We start from the raw sequence: 22662 nt of genomic DNA, 5'->3' as shown, positions 1-22662 counted from the left end.
AAGGGAGAGCGGGGTCAGCAGCGACGTCCTTCAACTGCATTCTTCTATACATTATAACTTAATATATATTAAACGCTAGTCAGTAACAGTTTTAGTTTAGATTTGCTGTCATTTAGGATGGGAGAAACGTGTTTACATTTAGAAAAGACATTAGGCATGAGAGTTATAGTACAGGGCTCAAAACTAACTTTTTGGTGTGGGAGAGCTAACATCGTTCTGCAGCAGCCAAACTGACAAGGCTACCTGCAGATGTGTCTGCAGACGTTTCTTGTTTATAGGCCTTGTGAGCGCAGGCATTGCCGAGGCCGATTATCTCAAAATGCCAGATAATCAGCCCGATTAATCGGTCTATCACTACTGGAGACCATCCATGGAGAGCAGGAAACAATGGAGCAACGTACTGTCTGATCAAGCTGTTAACTCATCGGAATCACACATGCCACCAAAACGACTGTCAACAGACTCTTATTTCACTGGTTGCACAATAAATGGAAACATACAGATAAACATGATACAAAGTAGCTGGCCTGCGGTAAAGTGTAGACCTACACAAAGTAGCAAGCTAGTGTGCAGGAAAAGTTTGTGTTGCTTGGCAACAGTTCAGTCCGAGTCCAGTTGAGGAACCATTTTATGTTGGCAGAGCCAAATAAATGATTAAATAAAACAAATAAGGGGTGTCGCGATATACCAGATTTGGCAATAACCGTGAATATTGAAATATTGATATCATGTTAATAATACACATGATAATTCTGATTCTGATAATATCGTGTAAATAATCCAGCGCCTCTGTTGCTTTCCGTTTGTGCTTTGTCATAGTAGGTGGCGGTAATGCACCTTAACACTGGCTGCCGCCCGCCATAAAAAAAGTAAACATTTTCTATGTTTACCGCAATAATATCATTATTGTGAATTCTTTTGGCCATGATGATTGTGTGGTAAAAATCTGATATCGTGACAGCCCTAAAACAAATCATAATCTGTTGTTGCCTATTACTGTTAATTAATAAATGTGGCTTGTAGAACTGTTGTATAAAAGCAATATCACACTTGGTGTGGTGCTGTTGTACTGAATATCAGCACGGCTGTGATTATCTTCGGCACTCGTACCTACGACCGAATCACAGCCGTGCTGATATTCAGTACAACAGCACTCCTTCTCGTGTGATATCGCTTTATTCACTTTCATTCTGTGAGCAACTTGGTGACAGGCTTTTCAGTTGGTGTCTGTACTGCCAAAGATTGTTTGTGAGGAAAGAACGTCCACTCTATAACACCACTGTACAGCCCCAAATCGACTTTAGTTCCAACTTCAACATTGAGGAGTCTTCCTTCTAGCTGATTGCTTCATGTCAATTTCAGGAGTTGCACAGTCTGCTGCTTCTTCAAAATGCAACTGCCTTACAGAAAGGTTGAAGACACCTGTTAACTCAGTGAGGCAGCAGGGGCACTGCAAATGAATGGAGCAATGTCAGCTCTGCAACATATCTTACGATTAGGCAAGAATGAATTCTGCCAAGTTAAACACTGGTTCTTGTTTGTTTGTTTGTTGTTGATTTTTTTGTGAAGTGACTGCTCTAGTAACTGAAGCAACACACCCCAATCTGTCTGTAGTAAAGAGGTGAATCATGCCGGGCCTCAAAACCTCAATTAAATGCAACAAATATGTGAATGAAGTTGGAATATATCAGCAAGAAGCAATTATTATGAGCCAAACACACATGTAAAAATGGTGATATATTGTTAAAAAATAAGGAGACAGAGGGACTTTAGTGAGAAACAGTAACTATGAAATCTTTATATTCTACATACCCCCAAAGCCAGAGGGATGAATACATTGAGAAACAATATAACTGATAAGTATGAAGGCGTACCGTGTGAAAGCACCCCTGATATTCTCAGACATTCAGTAAACTTATCAAGTTCCTTGATTTTTGCTTCATAATCCAGCTGTAGGTAGCGCTGGACTCCATAGATTAATTTGTTCATTGTGTGACTTAGACTGAACCTTTATTTTGAAACGTGAGCCATTGTATCGTCGCACCTCTTCTCCAGTCACTTCCTGGACTATCCCCCGAATGGGTAACAAAAACTCAGGCTCACCTTTTGTTCTCTCTCTTTCTGCTTTCACCGGCTCACCTCTCAGACCTGGGGACAGAGGTCTCCTCCGCCGTGAAGTCTGCTCGCAGCAGACACACCGAACCAAACTCTTTTTTTCTTATGAGAGCGACGCGAGAGGCTGCCTAAGATCCCTGCAACCAAGCTTAGTTAGCGCCCGCAGCTACAGCACATATTCTGCAAGCTAACTTTACAAGCAACAGGAGCAACAAAGCCAGTTAGCACTGAGCTGCTAACTCTGCATGAAGAACAAAGGAGCGACCGCTTTCCTCCGACCTGCACAATCAAAACACGGCACAGCAAAGACTGCATCATTCGACATTGGATCTACAACTTTTCCCAGCTGGAGCAGCACACCAAAGCAACCCCTCTTTCCTTCATGGACTGGTATTGTTAACTGGGCATAGCAGAGCGTGAAAGCGCAGGACTGCTTAACTTTTCTCAGTGTACATGTATTGATTCGGTTCATTGAGCTATATTGTTCTGATATGTTTTCATCATTAGGTTATTTGGTAGCCACATGCTAAGTTGATGATAGTTATGCTTCGTGCACGTACTCATAGAACTACTATGTTTAGTATATTTTATGAGACTGAATTAATTCATTGGCTATTGTTTTCCCTTCTTTAAGGGTGGTACCCCGAGGTGAATTTAATGCAAGTTAAATTCTATCATTTAATATACATATTGATTATTTCTGAAAGCCTGATGTCAGTGCAATCACTCTACTTCATCTTTTTGTAGCGATTAATGTGTTAATGCTGTATAATTTTGGTGCCTTTGAGGCTCATTAATTATCGTTACATATTTTGGTATCACCTCTAAAAATTCCAGTATTCCAGGAAATGTGTGACAGTGGGACAGTGAATGCACACCCCAGCATGGTTAATGTGGATCCACCAGCAGGTTGTTTCTGTAAGTGTTACCTTAGTGTGATCGGAGCGCTGGGTGGTGTCAGTGGGGTGTAGCACCTGGAGGCCGCACATGTCACACACGTCGCCGTGGAGATAGGCACAGTTGATTCCGTAGCGGCACTCTCCAACAGCAGCGTACGGACAGAGCTGCTTCCTCAACTCTTTGTTATCCAGTGCTGCGTCACTGTCAAACTCCTCAATGAGAGGGATGGAGCTCTCCACCTTCACTGGCTCAGCTGCACACAGACAAGACAGAGAAGAAACATTTTTACAGACATTTATTTTGTGCCACATTAATGAGAAAACAAAAATTCTTCATGCTTTTGCCTACTCTTGCAAATGAGGATAATCTGATCTGACGACACTTAACCTTAACACCTTAAGCTTCCTTTCTGCACTCAACTTTTTTCCCCAATGTAACCAACCTTTAAACTTGACAATGAAGTCATAATTTGAGCTGCTATGCTTTTTCAGACCACATAACAGTGGATGAACTCTATCTAGTGCAAGCTACATGGCATCATAAAAGATGATGATCCAGTTGTTTGGCCGGCAGTGGAGTGTGAATGAAAGCATTCACACGCCTAAATTAACCCAGTCAAATGGACAAACGCACCAAAGGTTGTTTGAATCTCCCTAACCCCAAAGGGTTGACAGACATCATTAACTCATCATAAAAGTGTGAACTTAGGGTTACGTTTAAGTGTGAGTATCAATATCACACTTGATATGATCAATGCTGGTCACTCACCCCGTCCACAGTACGGCTGTCCTGGAACAAACTCAGCAGCGTTGACCCAGTCTTGTGCCCCTGGGCCAGGTGTTGGCCCACTGGGCTCTGGGTCTGATGGGCCAGCCAGCGAGACGGAGGGCAGTGGCAGCGTCTGGGGGGTTGGCAGCTCCTCGTTCTTTGCCGGTTTACAGTGTTCAAACCTGAGGAAGCACAGAGGATTGTTACAGTACAAATGATCTACTGTCCTACAGCACTAATGCAGGAAAGTTACAACCAGAGTAATGACCAGGAAAACAGCCCGCTGAAAGAGAGGAGCTGAATTACAAACAGCCAAAACAATGTTGATTACTAACAATACAAAAACATAATTTTAAGATTGTGAGAAGTGCCACGCGGGATTGTAAGACTACTGACCAATACCTCCATTACTGCTGTGCAATATCCACCATCTCATAATAATCTTAATAGGCTACACTTAACTTGACAGTACATGCACTACTACTTATTACTTTCATTGTATTATTATACCATATTATCATCATCAACCGGTAAACCCACTTGGTACTTCACACTTATTTTATACTTATACCCACCTGGTACGTAATTTATTTTCTGACCTGTATTATAGTGTATTGTATTATATTGTTTGCTAGTACTTCCTCCTGTGTGCACTGACGTAAAGGCGAGCTGCTGTAACAAAGAGTTTCCCCTCAGGGATCAATAAAGTATTTCTGATTCTGATTATTACGCAAAACCTACTTACAAGAGTGCATGACACAAACTTCTTCCATTCCAGCAGTACAGCAATAAAAGTTAATCAGAGTACCAAGAACTCAAAAAGGTTTTCAGCAGCAAATAACTTACTACTTAAGTCCAAAGTAAGTCATTACCACACAAGTTGATGGTCATCAGACATCCACATTGTTCTAGGACAGTGCCTTTGAACAGACATACGGTATCTCCCTCTCAAGACAGCATTATTACTACTTGTAACAATTTAATATTCATTGTGGAGCTGGAGTCACAATAGTGCTGGGAGTGCAGCATACAGTTTTTTTTCTTCAAAAGTCTGACAAGTGTTCTCACACTAGGGACAATGCTTCATTGTATGAGCAAAATGTGGTCTGACACAAGGTGAAGTGAATAGTCAGCTTGCTGGACTAGTGGAGTGGTTTTAGTCAGTTAGTTACTTGGTTTATTAGAAATATCCAACGCAGACTTTATAGTCTTAAGCCACTAAAAACACTCAAACTGTGTTTGTCCTTATCGACTAAAGAACTACACCTAGTCTCTCTCTCTCTCTCTCTCTCTCTCTCTCTCTCTCTCTCTCTCTCTCTCTCTCTCTCTGAATGCAAGGCAATTACAACGGACAGCAGTGATCCTCGAGATGCTTGGCTATAAGAGCAACCATGGGAGCCATGAGAAACAGTACCCACCATGGAAACGAAGGCTGGAGGCAAAAATCAAGGAGGCCCGGAGAGAAGTTGCAACCAGCCGGTTTATTCTTCTTGTTTCATTATCTCGTGTACCTCTTTAGGTGGCCTGGCCATGGCTTGGAGCCTTTGTTTGGCAGTTTCGAGTGCTTCAGTGCTATGGGCATCTGGTTGTACTTCTTGGGTACTTGCTTTCTCATTGCACCTCTCTCGGCCTCTGTCAGTTGCCTCACTTCCCTCAATGCCTCCCATGGTTGCTCTTATAGCCGAGCATCTCGAGAATCACTGCTGCTGAGGCGTATATCAGCTCATTGGTTTCAGTGAGGGTTGTGGTAGGGATCGCACTCAATGCTGCATTCACATCTTCTAGGAGATCGTAAAAAAGGTTTCAGTCGTAGTCATCTGGACACTGTTTTCAGAATCAAGACGTTTAAGCTCCCATCCGGAAGTCATTCTCAATTGTGAAAAAAGACTTCCGGATGGGAGCCGAAACGTCTTGATTCTGAAAACAGTGTCCAGATGACTACGAATGAAACCTTTTCTACGATGGAACACTCCTGGACGAATGAGGGACTACACCGTCTTATCTTCTAGGAGACTTTCTGATGGTACTTCACTTAGCAGTTGTAATTGGCGTCGGGGTTGCCTTGCATTCATCCTCGCCATGATCTTATCTTTCAGGTCAGTCACTGCCTCGTTCAGCGTGATTTCACTTGTTGGGGCTTCGTACCCAATCTCCGGTTGGGGAGCCGCCGTTGGCTCCCCTCTGACCTGTTGTCCTGGCTGATAGCAAAAGCTCTGTCCCCCTTAGTTTTCATCCTGGACACAGGAACAGACAGGAGACCCCTGCCCGAAGACCTCACACTATGTGAAGGTTCATAAGGGATTACAAGGTCTAAAATATATCTGTGTGTATGACTGTCTGCATATCTCGAGACCCGTTCATCCGATCGACTTCACACTTGGCAGCTGTATTGCTAAGGACCCAAGGGAGTGCAGTGTCAAGTGTCAAGTCGATCAGATGAGCGGTTCTCGACAACTCTGCATCTGTCTGTTCCAAAACGTTCAGCCTCTCTGAACTGTTCTTCAATAAGAATGGATTTAAAAATTGTAACTCCTCAGAGTAAAACTATTAAAAACATAGATGGATCAGCCACTGCACCTGTATAATGTTTGTGGCTGTATAATACCACCTGTATAATGACCATGCCCTTTTATAGTGCAGTGACATTGAAGTCTACAAACAGAGGACAAAGAAAACTCCAAGATACTGAGCTTGACCTTCAGTATGTTCAGTTTGTACAGACCAGTACACCGTTTTTAGTTTGACTTGTGTACACTGTGTCTCCAACTGTTCATTCTAGTGCTTTTACTTGAAAAGAATATTTTGGTACTCTTTCGCCCCACTAAATAATAAACATGCAACTGGAATGTAAACTGCCATTTCCCTTGCTGAGCTGTTACAGATAGCAGTCTAAATTTCCCAACCTGAAAGACAACCTCAGACACATACAGTATCCTTCTGACTGTACCATACCCCTTTATCCTCTCATAAAACGTTAATTTCTGATTGTCTCACAGCGGTTGCACTCTAAAGAACAAATAAACATGTCCGCTCCCGCGCGCTAATTGCCATAACACCTGATTTGGTTTGAATACAAAGTTTGTCATGTGGCATTTGACTCATCACATAAATTTGTTGATCCAGTACAGGAGAATTGAGGATTGCTTAAATGCATGCTGACCTGCTGCTCATACAAATACAGTGGAACCATTGTCATGTAAGAATTAGATTACGTCGAGATATGAATCAAAATCACAATTAGGGTTAACGTCCCTATTAAGCCTACGTATAAACCCACTTGCAACTTCAGAGTCAAATAAAAAAAACTACATCATAATTTTTTGCTGTGTGATGTTTCTTCCAATGAAGCTGCTTGTTACATAAATGACACTTTACATTGTAAGCCAATCAGATATGTCGATATTGAATTATCAAAGCATGTGTGACATGTGCCTGCTGTTCCCAGAAGAAGTTGCAAAAAAACTGTGTGTGACAATAAATGTGTATGTTTATCTTTATTTATTTTTAATGAACATTTTTACCTGATGGGCTTAAAGGGGACGCTAGCAAAATAAATAAATAAAATAAAAAAATAAAAATCACCCTGTGGGTGGATGTAAATGAGTAAAGCTAATTAATTCTCTGCATGATCTTATGTTATTGCACCATATATAGATTTATTTTATATAGTTGTTTTTTTAATGTCATGTGCGTAGAATAAAATATTCTGTCTTTGTTAGAATGACCATTTAGCATCTGGATGCAGTGGACAGAGAGACAACCCATCTGGTGTGTATTAAAATAAATAAATAAATAAATAACAACTACAGCAGTAGTGAGACCTAACCAGCAACACAGACAGGTAGAAACTGGTGCCTTTTATACTGTGTCCCTGGTATATTACATTGGATGCTTCCATAAAAAGGTGTAAAATATTATCACATGACTCACACATAATATTTATAATGATCTACTTATTGCTATTTACTCCCAAAATAAAACACATAAAACATAATTACAATAAATATTCATGTACCCCAAAACTACCAAACCCCTGCTCTCCTATCCTACCACTTGGCCCCTCATGGAACGTTTACGTTGGTGTTCGTACCCCCGGGGGCCGAACACCTTGGAGCAGACACAGGACAGGACAAGTGTTTGTGCAAACAACTTAAACAATGTTCGCTAAACTAATGCCCTAGCACACACTTTTATACCACGATATTACAGCACATTTACTGCACAAAACTCAGACCGTAATTTGTACAAACAGTATTGTCAGAGCATATGTAAGTCTACTCTCTTTCAGGCGGAGCCGAGTACCCAGCCCAGCACCTGCCAGAAGACAACACAATCAATCACGCTTTAAAACGTTCAGTAGGTACGCTATAAATATTCAATAAAGTCAATAAATATTTGATACAAAATGTGCAAAATGTTCTGTGCTAATAAAGTGTAGGATATCGCTACCTAAGTGCAAAGTGCCATTATTAAAGTGCATGGTTAAATTGCTTGTTAAAAGTGCAATTAATACAAACCCGCTGTACAATATTTACAAGGCCGAAGCAGTCAGTCACTAGTAACAAAGTGCCCTTCGTTACAGTCTTTTAACCATAAATTCACTGATGTTCCCTTTAAGCCCTCCGGCTCCCATTAAGCACACTTGACTGTTTCAATGGGGATTTACTCCATTTTGACCTTTGAACCATTTTCCTCTCTAATTTTGACCTCAACTGATGAATCAGCTCCATACTTTAGATAATTAATACCCATATTTAAATATCATATATATATATATATATATATATATATATATATATATATATATATATATATATATATATATATATATATATATATATATATATATATATATATATATATATGTGATTGTATATAATATATACAATCACCTCAAAGAGCATAGGACTACATTTAGCCTAGGAGAAAGTAGAAATTGCAGAACGTTGACATCTTTCTTGTTTATTTTGTTTAAGTTATAGGCTGATACATGAGCTTCAAGATGTTGTCACTGATGTCTCCTCACAATGAACTGAATATTTTTAAAATGTGTTTTCATAATGTTTTCAAACTACTAGCCTAAATGTGATTAATATTTGGAAATCAATTAAAGTTATTGTTTAATCTTAAATAAGGTCATCAGAAATCATTAGGTCCCCCTGCATAAATAAAGGATAAATAAATAATTAAAAAATAGCAACATTGTGTGAGTCTGTTCTTTCTAACATGATAATTCCTGTAATATTTAAAAAATATATATAAATAAATCAGGCTTTATTTTTCACTTCTCTACCATGATGTCAAATGATACAGATGACAATTTAATCAACTGCATCAGTATATATAATTTACCCCTGACTCACAGGAATTAACAAAAATAAAGTCCAACTGACATTGGCATTGGGCTTTTCAAATCACTCATGTGAGGATATTCATGATTATCCCGATAATGGAAATTCACCACGATCAACTTGAGTGTTTTTTTATGCCAATCCGCGATAGAAATCGTATATCGTCCCATCCCTACCCAGAGCCCTAACATCAGTAATGTTATACAAGTGAATTTGAATAACAATTACACTAGCTAATGTTAGACTCCATGGAAATAATCTTAACAGTTAACGTTATATCCAAATTGTGATGGCTAGCGTTCGCTATATCTGCTGAGATGCTGAAGCAGAGACGTTGTGCTATTATAGTAGGCTAGTTCAGTTTTACAACAAACACTGTACAGAGTTTCCGTGGACACTTTCTGTCTCTTCTCTGCGTCCCTAGCTATTATCTCTCTCTTCCTCCTCTTTGTAATCCGCGCTGTCAAATCCAACCAAAGATGCTCTGAACATCTCTGATCACACACAGCATAAGAGCGTTGTGCGACAGTAATAATCATCCGTGCGAAACACAGTGTGCTGTATGTAATTATATGGATTAAAAAAACCTTTGATGCAAATAATTTGAATCCAAGATTTTTAGTAATCGAGTTAATCGAGGAATCGCTTCAGCCCTAAATTATGTGTCGACAATTTGAACATCCTCGCCATGTATAATGTTAGCTTTTGGTTTGTTACTATTAAATCAATAATTATTTCCTGGTTTTTGACATGTTAAGGTCAAGGAAGTTATCACCACACTATTTAACAAAGGCAGGTAGGGCACAACTATGATCTGACTCCGAACCCTGGAGAAGAGACAATAGGGCGGTGTCATCAGAAAATTTCACAAGATAGCTGCCCTCTTGAGAAGTCCTGCAGCTGTCTACATAATAAAAAGCAAGGGGGGACAGGACACAACCCTGAGGTGAGCCTGTATTTGAGACTTGGTGTTGGACATATGTCCATTCACCAAAACCTGCTGGATTCTATCTGTTAGAAAATCTAAAAGAAACATCAAAAACTGACCAGGTAATTTTAAAAATGCAAGTCGCTCAATCAAAATATGAGGTTGCATCTTGTTAAAAGCCAAAGAGAAATCCGCAAATAAAAGGAGGCACAATGCAAACATGACAAGGGATGTAAGCGCAACAGGTCGCATTTAGTTCCTTGAAATTTTTGTAATTTTGGGATGAGTATTATAGTGGATGTTTTCCAAATTGTAGGCCAATTTCAGTTTAGTGAAGACCTCACTAAGCTGTTCAGCACAATAGCACAAAGTGCGCCCACAGATGGCATCAGGACCAGCAGCCTCATTTGCACATTCATTAATGGAGGCCATTGTTTTAATCCCTTGCCAGGCTGCTCTAAGACTGGTTACACTGTTACATTGCATTTTTTACCCTATAATGATAACCCTATTATGATAACAGATCCTCAGCTGTCCACATGGAACCGTCTGTTAGAGTGGCCTCAGTATAGAAAACCAGTCAACTCCACAGCTATAATACAGCATTAGGCCATGACAGCCTGTGCACACAGCCATACAAAAAAGAAGACCTGGCCCATCTCTCCTCCAGCCTCCTCCATAAGCTCCATCAGAACACACTTGCTGGAGCTGTGCATAAATAAATGAGAAAAGGGTGCTGCAGCACAGTGAACCTGAGGAACCCAGCAACAGCACGAGAGGAGGGGGGCAGAGAAGAGAAAGAGAGCAGGAGGGAAACAGAAAGCGTTACACAATTGCCATGCAGGCTGCAATGCACTATGTCTGGCCCTGGGGGCTGCAGAAGAGAGAGAGGGAGAAAGACAGAGAGAGTGAGAGAGCGAGACAAAGCCCATCACAATAGATAGAGCCCAGGGAATTCAACCATAATTAAAAGCTGCAAGCAGCGCTCAACGGGCCCTCGCCTCCACGCGCGCCTTGGGGGAGCGACAGCCGCGGTCGTTGTGACTGGAAGCTGGATGACACAGCTCTGAATCTTCACAACCGACCAATTTAGCATCGCAACGATCTTTAGATTATACTGCCCAAATATGATGTCAATCAAATTAATTCTCTAGGAGCAGTTCAACATAAAAAATTTTTGGGCTACAATGACAATATTGGCTGCATCGCCATGGAAATGGCAATGGAAATTTTAGGAAACCTAAAAAGCTATGCAATTTAGCATCGCAAAGGCCTTCAGATTGTACTTCCCATGATTTAAAGTACGGAGGCTGTAAATGGCACGTTAAATTCAAAATGGCTGACTTCCTGTTGAGTTTATGGTATGGCTCCAAGAGGCTTTTTTTTTTCCTAGTCTAGAGATGATACATCTGCCTCCCAAATTTTGTACATGTAGGTGAAACATACCACGGGGGCTGCTTTGTTGAAATTTTGTAGGGGGCGCTATTTAGTCATTTTGCCACACCCAAGCCCCAGACTATACCACAAAACAAAACACAACCCTTCTGACGTATATGCCAAGTTTTGTGAGTTTTCTGCTATCTCTAGCTGTTTTGAAGGCTAAAAGTCATTAGGGGGCACCTATAGAGCTGGAGTGCCACCCCCAAGCCCAAACGTGAACTCAAATTGAAATATTTGCCAGTTCAAGTCTGGGCGCAAAGTTTTGAGACTTTTTCAGCAATTTAAAAAGGACTCAAACATGTGTTTGAAAAATGTAAATTGACGCAAAAAAATCAAAAATGGCTGACTTCCTGTTGGGAAATCTCTTATGCCACGCTCAGTTGTTTGTATTTGTAGCCCCCTAGCGGTCGATTTGAATCAAACTTTCAGGGTATGTTTCAGGTACTTCTGTGGACATATCCTGTAAGTTTTGTGATGATTGGCACAACGGTTGTTGACTTTGGTCTATTTATGTGCTAAGCCACGCCCCCTTTGAAGTTCATTGGTCAATATCATGAAAATTATATAAGATATCAACAAGCGTTATACAACTTTTGATAAGCTTCATCCAGTGATGATCCACTGAAAATGTGGTAGTAATTGGACCTAGAGGTTTAGGAGGAGATCTCAAAAATGTGTTTTTCAAAAACTTAAAAATGGCGGAAAATCTAGGCAGACTTTAGTGGTCCAAGAGGCTGTTTTGTAGAGCACATTGAGCTGCACTTGTGAGAAACATTTCAAGTCATTCAGACCTACAGTGTGATGGGCGTGGCCTGTTATAAATTGCATTTTTGGGCCTTAATTACAGCGCCGCCATGTGGCCTATTGGGCTCATATTTCTCATTCCAGCTCAGGGCAATTTGAGCCGAAGTGGCAGACAATAATAATAATAATAATAATAATAATAATAATGATAATCTCTACAAAAACAATAGGTTCCTAGCACATTCGTGCTCGGGCCCTAATAATTCCTTGCATTACACAGTAGTCGCTGCTCGGGCCCTAAATAAAGTTGCAAGCAGCGATGAACAGGCCCTCGTACCTGACAGCACGTTGGGGTGTGACCCAGCCTCGGCACCGCTGCCAGTGGTCTGACGACATGTCTTTGAATTTTCACGTGTTCTGGACGCTGCACGAAGGAGTTAAGTGTCACTTCCTGTGTCCACTCTGTGGCGCTAGAGAACACCCACTAATTATATGTCATGTTCCAGTATATCAAGTGTACACCACACCCTGAAAATTTCACGTAAATCAAATAATGATTGTCATGCAATGGTTACTTCCTGATGCCAGTAGGTGGCGCAATGACTACAACTCTTAATTGGCATGTATCCTCAGTCTGGGCAACAGTGTTTGATGTAAACTCACAGTCTTCACAATGAACCATCGTCAAGTCTGATGACTTTGGTGAACAAATCTGGGGTGGAACTGGTTAACATACAAGGAGGAGTATGTAAAACTATAGGGACTGTAACTTCCTGTTGCCTGTAGGTGGCGCTATCAGTATGACTGAATATTGGCATGTAGATGTCTTCAGGGCGGGACTACGTGATCATTTTCCTCTATTCAAGAGCGTGTTCTTTTAATTTGAAAGCATGACTTATTGATTTCAGTTCAGATTTTGCCCTTGCACTTAGATTTGCTCTGCTTCTGCTCAAACTGTGCACGTGCTCTCAGATATATTGTTGCTTGCACAGATTCCCTTCCTCCACCTTCAGCCCTTCTCACGGTCAGACTGCTTCTGTGCGCTCGCGGAACATCTGCTCTCAGATTTCTCCTCTGCTTTCAACCTTCCACATCCCCGCCCCATTCATTCATACATACACACATTTCTTTATAACTGTTGGAATAAAAATGACAGTTATTACATATAGCAGTGCCCATACACTTAACAATAATAGCTAAATACTGTATAGGGAATCTGTGAGGATACGTCACGCGTGTTGCATGTTGGGATGGCGGCGCCATCTTGTGAGGAACGCACTTTGTTGTTACCTGTGCCTTCTACGGTGGTTAACAGAGTTACCTGCTTACCTTTCATTTTATTTGGCTAAAACATGGTTAAATTGGTCAAAACTGAAAAATCCCTAAAAGCTCATCAACAGTTTTGCTGTTGCTGGGTGCAAGATCTGCTAATTCACAAGCAAAGTTGGTCAAACTGCGAGAGCATAGTCATACTTGCAAAGGTAAGGTAGCACTCCTCTTTTCGGCAAAATTATTAATCCAAACAAAATACAAAACTTTCAAAAACATCCAGCTATGTGATTATTTTATTGAGTCATAGTGTTAAGTTATGTCCTCAAGTTACACTCAAAGTTAAATGTTCAGTGTAATCAGTTTCTTTTTCTTTTTTAACCTCCAACTTATTCCTGCATACAGGCCAACACGTCACTACAGTTTGCTGCAACAAGGGACGTTGCCTGCAACACCGACCCACACTGACTCTTCCTCACATCAGAAGTGCAGGTTTGTAGCCTGATGTATTAGGACTACTTTGAGCTGTTGCAGCCTTTAGTAGTTGTACTTATACTGTAATATTGCTATGTATGTCTCAGTTTCATTTAGAAAACTATTTTCTTTTCTACTGATGGTTCCTACATGAAACTGCTCACAACAAGGTCTGTGGATTATCTTGAGTAACTGTATTTTTTGGCACTTTGAGCACCACAAGCCAAATGCCTTTAGTTGCATTATATTCGAGAGAAGGCAAACTCGGCAACTCACACCAAAACAATCTAGATGGTTAAATAGCACTACAGGTAAGAGGAAGAATATGTAGTTTTGATTTTGCGGTGAACTGTCCCTTTAACAATGATCAAACACAGAAATGTATCCAAATATGTTGTGTTCTAAAACACGGTTGAAATAATGGTGATGTCTAAGTAAAAGTGTTTATCAGAGAGAATCTATCTTCATATGTTGTTCGACAAGATGTACTCTGGACGTCCATTAACCATTGATGATGATGTTCCATGAAATTTAACATAGTGTCCTTTGAAAACCCGAAGCTATTTGATAAAAATTGTTAGGATAATGTAATGTTTTGCTTATTATGTATGGATTTAAAAGATTTTTTTGAATTTGTAACTGAATGTGATAGTGGGAAATCACACAGCTAATTTCCAAATTGTATTCTATAGCCTCATGTGCCACTTGATCTTTGAGGGAATACACAAAGCACATGGAAGAAGACGTGTATGACATGATTTTTATTTTTTTATTTCAATTGGATATACTATGGATATAATATAGTTAACAAAGTTTCAAGTCTAGACAACTTCATTTTCATAAAAAAGGGAAATGAATGGAAACAAAACCAAAATGGTCAGCCCAGTGGTACTGTCCTTTAAGATAAAAACACTTCCATTCATCATATTCAGATGCAGACCAGACTCATGTGTATCTTAAAGGCAGGATTTTGACAAAACACAACAGTAAATTTGCTCAAAAGAATATTCCCATGTTCAAATATAAATCAGCCAAGCGCCCATGCGTGTACTAGAATTGTTGTCCTTTTCATCTCAACAAAGACCTATGGTGAGACAGCCAGAAGGACGCTTATGCTGGCAGGCATTTTGAACCTACACTAGCTCCACAAACACTCAAGACAAAACTTCCAATGCATATTTTATAATACACAATTTCATCCAGCAGAGCAATGCTGTAATGCCACAGACAAATGATAACAGTTCCTTAGACCTACATGGGGCTGCCGCCGACACAGACCAACAACATGTTGACATTGGGAAGCAGCAGTCTCAGGTGTCAGATCCACTTGAGGAGCAGGCTGCAACACTTCTGAGAAGCCCTGCCAGCAAAGCTGCTGTGCTGTAAATTGCTGAGAGTACAACCACTTTTAGAAAGAAAGTTATAATGCAGCTCAACTGACAACTGGGAGCACTTTTTCAGGCTGTGGCAGCTGACTTTGAACATGCCAGTTCAGTACAAACATCCAAGCCTTTTTAAATTACGTCCACATTTGACTAATTTTTGTATTTAAAATAACTTATTTTAATTGTGTCTTTACCTGCAACGATCCCCGAACACACAGTTTCCCTTCTGAAAGAACTTGCAAATCATGGCTGCAGGTTTGCTGTTGGTCAGATCATGAGAATATCGACAGTTGTCTCCTTCTTTGCAAAGACCATGCATGAAATATCTGAAAATACAAAATAAGAACAAAGTTGTCTAGTTAATAGACGATTCCCCGCCATACTAGAATTCTAACGGGAAAGAAGTAGTTCATTTTCAATTCAGGATGTCAAACTGAACTTTGTAAGTTTAACACGCTGTACAACCCGCTACATCTAACCAAAGTGTACGTGAATGTCGCATTTCACTTTCATATTGGTAACGCAATCAAGCTAATCTTGGTCACGGTCACAACAAACAATTCGACTGATAACGTTAGCTAATGTAGTCTGGATGTGGATCCTAGCAGGTGCTACGACTATTAAGGTTACAAAATTTAAACTCTCCAAACAGCAAAATTCGCTGGTTTTAACGTTGGTTAGTTTTAAAGTGAAAGTGTACTGAGTGCCTGTGAACAGCTAGTTAACATTAGCGTTAAGGGTTTTATCACTCTGTTGTATGACAGTTGTTTTGCGTAACGTTAGTCTAACATTATAACTGTTAGTGTGGCATTAATACTAGTCGAGTTAATCGTTGAAAACGAAGCTCGCAAACTGGCCACTAACCTACCACACTAGTCTGCTATGTGGCCACAACACAGTGAACATAATAACACAGCAGTCTAGTAACGTTACAGCTAGCTAGCCAACAGCTGAGCCGAGGCGCAGAAGACGCTGTTGTCAGTCGCTCGCCAGCCATCGAATCACCGCTATTTTGATGTGAAACGATAGAAAATATAATCATCTTCGATATTTTAATAGTCGTTTGTCTTGTCTTACCTGCAGGTTACGTGTTTGGTCCAACCTCCTGTTACTGCTGAAGCCGCCGTAGACGCTACTGCTGCCTCCGCCATTGCTGTTTATGTTGAGGAGCTATAGCCGGATGTTCCGGACAGCTCCGCTCCAGCTCGGCCTCTTTCGCATATGTACGGTTCAAGTCGGAGTTTATCGAAAACCTCGCGCTGGGTACTGTCCACTACGAGGCACCATTGTCACACTCAAGTTGAATTATGCAAAACGGCTGTTTAAATCTGTTGTTTCGGGTTGTTTATATCACAGAAAAACACTAACCGATCTCCACGCTAATAATAATCTGCGTCAGTTAGAGTTGATTAAATTCATACAATTTTTGTTTAAAATCATAATTTAGTCTACTTCTAAAGTACTGTAAGTAGCATTGTAAATATATGCTTTCCACTGCTATGCGCTGTTGTTTTGGGATATTACCCTGAATTTGGAAAATTAAAAAAATGCTTTTATTTGTCAGTTTCAGATTTTCAAAGAACAAACTGTATTTTCCATTTTGGCAGTTTTAAGTAATCTGTAGAAGGCTTATATGGTCTCTTTTATTTAACATCTTTATTGTTATGGAGAAATGACAAAGAAAAGGGAGAGACTCTGTGAAGTTAAACCAACTAGAGTTGCATGCTCTGTAGATCTTTTGAAAGCTTTTGACACTCATTATGTCTCAGGTACAGGCCTGATGGAGCAACATAGCTGTCCACACAAACCCAATGCCTCAGATTCTCCTCATCTGGAAACTCACACTCAGAACATCAACTGAAGCGGTCAGAAGCCTTACTATGTATATATGTACGTACGTACGTACTATGTATAAACAACACAATGGGGCTTAAATGTATATATTATGTGCATAGTGAAAGCAACTCAACTCAAAAATCCTGTCCTTCACCCACATCCACAAAGAGTTTTCATTGTCACATAACAAGGTTAACAAGGCTAAATGCATACACCAACAATGGCAAAGTGATGGAAAGGAACAATCAACTATAGCAGTGGTTCCCATCCTTCTTGGCATGTGACTTTTCAAAATGAGGCAATATCTACTTGTGGCCTTTCATCACAGTTTAAGGCCTTAGTGTGTGATCATATAGGCTATATAACCTTTATTTAACTAGGAAGTTATATTGAGATTAAAACCTCTTTTACAAGTGAGACATAGCCAAGACAGGGTTAAATAGCAGCATACAACACATAACAGGAACAACAACATCAGATCACGACCAACCAAATCATGAGTTATGAGAAGTCCAAAAGAGATTTTTCCTTCTCAGATTGTCTGATCTGAGGGATGTATAGAGGGCCGAAGAAAATATATATATATTTTTTCTTTCTTATCACTTTAATCATCTTGTGACCCCTCAGATTTATCTTAAGACCCAGTAGGGGCAACCAGCCCCCAGGTTTGGAATCACTGAACTATATAGTGACCATTTTCAGTTATTAGATCCTCACCAGTAGTGGGGCTAAAATGTAAAATTTGTCTGAGGATGGTGCTAGAGGGTAGGACATGGGGTCATTATAAACAAAAGGGTTTATTCCTTTGAGATCATAAATGTTCTCAGCTCATGACAATTTGCGTATTAGATTATGGGATATCTTGATTGCAAAGTGTACTTTTCCCCCCTGCATATGCTACTAGAAGAAAGGTCATGGAGTATCCAAAATCAAGAGGTTTTATCCTTTGGGAAGCATGACTGTCATAGCAATCAGTCCTTTTAATGTATGTCATGTACAAGATGAATTTGGCCAGACCGTGACACTAGACAAAAGTTCAGACGGTCACAGAACCTCATTGATCATCCATTGTCAATATGTAAACTCATAATAGTGGAGTTGTTCATATTGTGATATGCATTTATCAATTGCTTCCTGCACTGGCTACTTTGCAGCCTCCAAATATAGGAACAGATCTTGATGAATGTTACACAGCCACACCTGTTGCAACACTGAACCACAGAGTAAACATGTCTTAATAATGCCATGCTTCACAGTATGTGAGTTTACAAATGGTCAATGGATGTTAAAATAGGAATGTGGACTTTTATTTGTTGTGGATGTAGTCTTCTTTCACCTTAGAAGGTCCCTGAAGAACTATTTCTTCCTAAAATTTCCTAAAATTATGGTTCATCATATGCAAATTGTTCTAGGGAGAGAATCCTCGTCCCTTGTGGATCTCTAATTTCTACAAGTGTATTGGTCCACAAGAATGAAGAATTGTAATATTCAATAAAATTTTCAATTCAATTTTATTTATATAGCGCCAATTCATAACAGAAGTTATCTCATTGCACTTTTCCTATAGAGCAGGTCTAGACCGTACTCTTTATAATATTATTTACAGAGACCCAACAAATAGCGTGAGAGAGAGAGAGAGAGAGAGAGCAATACAAATAACACCTAGAATTTTAAAATAGTAATAATGTAATAGTAGTGGTTATATAAATATTAATGACTTAATAATAATAGGAATGGCAGTCATAGGAATAATATTGACAATAATAGTAACAGAGCCAATAACAACAACTGTTGTAGCAGTTATCGAGCAGGAACACGGGGGCAGCAGGTGGCCCACATCCACAAATCCAGTCTCTGCAGCTCCAGAGGTAGAAATACCTGCTGAAAGCAACAGAAGGAGAGAGGAGAGAAACGAGAAAGCACAAAGCACAAAACTACGGGAGAGAGAAGATGTCGAGTTAGTAACATGCAGTAATGGGGAAAAAAAGCATACAGATGGAGAGGGAGAGAAGGAGAGAGGAAAGAGGTGCATCATGGGAAGTCTCCCGGCAGTCTAGACCTATAGCAGAATACCTAAGGGATGGTTCAGGACTCCCCCAAGCCAGCCCTAACTATAAGCTTTATCAAAGAGGAAAGTCTTAAGCCTACTCTTAAATATGGAGATGGTGCCTCCCAAACCCAAACGGATCTGATTTCACAGGAGAGGAGCTTGATAACTGAAGGCTCTGGCTCCCATTCTACTTTTGGAGACTCTAGGACCCACAAGTAACCCTGCATTCTGGGAGCGCAGTGTTCTAGTGGGGTAATAAGGTATTATGAGCTCTTTAAGATATGATGGTGCCTGACCATTAAGAGCTTTGTAGATGAGGAGAAGGATTTTAAATTCTATTCTGGATTTTACAGGGAGCCAGTGCAGAGAAGCTAATATTAGAGAAATATGATGTCTTTTCCTAGTTCTAGTCAGTACACGTACAGCAGCATTCTGAATCAACTCTTAAGGGGAAGGGGAGACTCTTAAGGGACTTACTTATTCAGGATAATAAGGAATTGCAATAGTCCAGCCTAGAAGTAACAAATGCATGGACTAGTTTTTTGCAATCATTTTGAGACGGGATGTGCCCGATTTTTGCAATATTGCGTAGGTGAAAGAAGGCAGTCCTTGAAATTTGTTTCATGTGGGAGTTAAAGGATAAATCCTGATCAAAGATAACTCTGAGATTCCTTACGGTGGTGCTGGAGATTATGGCAATGCCATCTAGAGCAACTATATCTTTAGAGTGTCTCGGAGGTGTTTGGGGCCAAGTACAATAACTTCAGTTGTCAGAGTTTAACATCAGAAAATTGCAGGTCATCCAAGTTTTTATGTCCTTAAGGCATGCTTGAAGTTTAGCTAATTGGTTAGTTTCATTTGGCTTGATCGATATATATAATTGTCATTATGGTCATTTGTAATTTTCACCAGTGCTGTCTCTGTGACTGAAAATCCTCAAATAAATGATTGTTATTTAGAAAGTCCCACAACTGATTGGCGACTGCTTTCTCAGGGATCTTAGAGAGAAAGGGAAGGTTAGATATAGGTCTATAGTTAGCTGAAACCCCTGGATCAAGAGTGGGGTTTTTAAGTAGAGGTTTAATTACAGCTACTTTAATGGACTGTGGGACATAGCCTGTTAATAAAGACTGATTAATCATATCCAGTAAAGAAGTGCTAACTAAGGGTAAAGGGTCTTTAAGCAGCCTAGTTGGAATGGGGTCTAAGCTACAGCCCTATCAGATAGACATCTAGAGTAGGAGTTTTAGCCTACTGGCGTGTAGTCCAGTAATAGGAGTTCAAAAGTTATTAAATAATGGTCCAATTATGAAGGATCCTGTGGAAAGACTATGAAATGTTCAATTTCAATGCCACATACCAGAACAAGGTCAAGGGTGTGGTTAAAACAGTGAGTGGGTTTATGTACACAAAGCCAATCAAATCTAATAATGAGATAATCCCAGTACTAAGGCTATCATTTTCAACGTCCACATGAATATTGAAATCATTTACAATAATTACTGTATCTGTTTTAAGGACTAAACTTGATAAAAACTCTGAGAATTCAGAATAAAGACCAGGAGCACAGTACACTATAACAAATAGAATTGGCTGTCGTGTTTTCCAGGTTGGGTGTGAAAGACTAAGAACAAGGCTTTCGAATGAGTTATAATTTAGTTTAGGTTTCGGGTTGATTAATAGGCTTCAGTCGAAGATGGCTGCAACTCCATCTCCTCGGCTGGTGCCTCGAAGAATGTGAGTATTAATATGTCTGGGCGGAGTGGATTCATTGAGGCTAACATATTCTTCATGACCCAGCCAGGTTTCAGTAAGACAAAATAATTCAATATCATACTCTGATATTAAATCATTTACTAGTTGTCAGCAGGCAAACACAGGTGCACAGGTGCAACCCTCGCCAAGAGTCTCTTGGGTGAACAGAGGTATTCCAGGTTCTTATGGTCGGTGATGACGGTAAAAGGGAGGTTTGCTCCCTCCAGCCAGTGCCTCCACTCTTCCAGCGCCAACTTGATAGCCAGCAGTTCCCTGTTGCCAATGTCGTAATTCCGCTCCGCTAGGGAAAGTTTCTTAGAGAAGTAAGCGCAAGGGTGGAGTTGAGGAGGCTCACCGTGTTGTTGGGACAGCATGGCTCCCACACCGGTGGTGGAGGTGTCCACTTGAACGGGAGCAGTGCAGAAGGCATCCTTTAGTGTCTGGAATGCGGCTCGAGCTTTGGAGGTCCAGGACAGAGACTTGGGCGTGCGACGTAGCATGGAGGTTAGAGGTGATGACATGAAGCTGAAATTCTTGATGAATCGGCGGTAGAAGTTAGCGAAGCCTAGGAAACGTTGGAGTTCCTTGACAGTCTGAGGGAGAGGCCATGTTTGGATGGCTTGAATCTTTCCCTGGTCCATTTGGATGCCATCAGCGCTTATGATGTATCCGAGGAACTGGACCGTGGGGCGATGGAACTCGCATTTCTCGATCTTCAGGTAGAGCTTGTGTTTCCTGAGTTGTTAGAGGACCTGCCTCAGGTGGTGGTGATGTTCGGCCAAGTTCCAGGAGTAGATCAAAATATCGTCGATATAGACGATAACGAAGTGGTGGAGAAACTCCTGGAACACCTCGTTCATGAAGCCTTTAAAGATGGCGTGAGTTGGACAAGCCGTACGGCATTACCAGGTATTCATAATGGCCGGAAGGGGTGATGAATTCCGTCTTCCACTCGTCCCCCTCCCGGATCCGAACGAGGTTGTAGGCGCTCCGCAGATCCAGTTTCGAGAATATGCGAGCCCCACGGAGTTCCTCGAGGGTGGCAGGGACCAGAGGAAGAGGATAGGGGAGCTTGACAGTTTGACTTTTGAGGGGCTGGTAATCAATGCAGGGCCACAAGCCTCCGTCCTTCTTGCCCACAAAGAAAAAGCTCGAAGCCGCAGGAGAGGTGGAGGGTCGGATGAAGTTGAGCCGATGAGGTGGTAAGCTGGTGGCTGTGTTCGCCATACAGACATCATACGCATAATGTAATGGGCGGTGACTGGAATCGCACTCTTCCACATCCCAGCGGTTTTCCCTGCATGGTCTCTACTTTCAGTTCTTCATGGTGTTGAAACGGTAATTCCATTCTCTTTAATAAGTTTGGCGAGATGAAGTTGCCAGAGGAGCCTGAGTCAATGAGGGCACGTACTGCAACAACAGAATGTGGGGTGAGTAATTGGACCTCGAGAAGGGTTAACTTAGAAATTGAAGGATTACTGGGGATGGTACTCACCGCAGGATGTGGAGGACGTGTAGGACATGCCTGAATCTGGTGCCCAGGGGTCCCACAATACAAACAGAGGCCATTAGCAAAACGGCGTGCACGTTCTTGTTGCGAAAGACAACTGGTGTCCATCTGCATGGGTTCTGGTACTGAAGGACAGG

At 40.8% G+C, this 22662-nt stretch overlaps 1 protein-coding gene across 1 annotated transcript in view; it reads right to left on the bottom strand.

The window, feature by feature from the left end:
• Window positions 1-16609, bottom strand: part of mkrn1 (makorin, ring finger protein, 1) — a 33519-nt gene extending 16910 nt beyond the window's left edge. The window contains exons 1-4 of the mRNA XM_044186071.1: window positions 16452-16609; window positions 15569-15700; window positions 3784-3965; window positions 3045-3268 (exon numbers count right to left, since the gene is read on the bottom strand). Of these exons, the coding sequence (XP_044042006.1) occupies window positions 3045-3268; window positions 3784-3965; window positions 15569-15700; window positions 16452-16525 (612 nt within the window). The 5' untranslated portion in view covers window positions 16526-16609. The remainder of the gene's footprint in view (window positions 1-3044; window positions 3269-3783; window positions 3966-15568; window positions 15701-16451) is intronic.
• Window positions 16610-22662: the final 6053 nt, after the last annotated feature.

The sequence above is a fragment of the Siniperca chuatsi genome, linkage group LG23, assembly GCF_020085105.1.
Source record: "Siniperca chuatsi isolate FFG_IHB_CAS linkage group LG23, ASM2008510v1, whole genome shotgun sequence".
Classification (NCBI taxonomy): domain Eukaryota; kingdom Metazoa; phylum Chordata; class Actinopteri; order Centrarchiformes; family Sinipercidae; genus Siniperca; species Siniperca chuatsi.
This window is presented reverse-complemented; position numbering and strand designations above follow the sequence as displayed.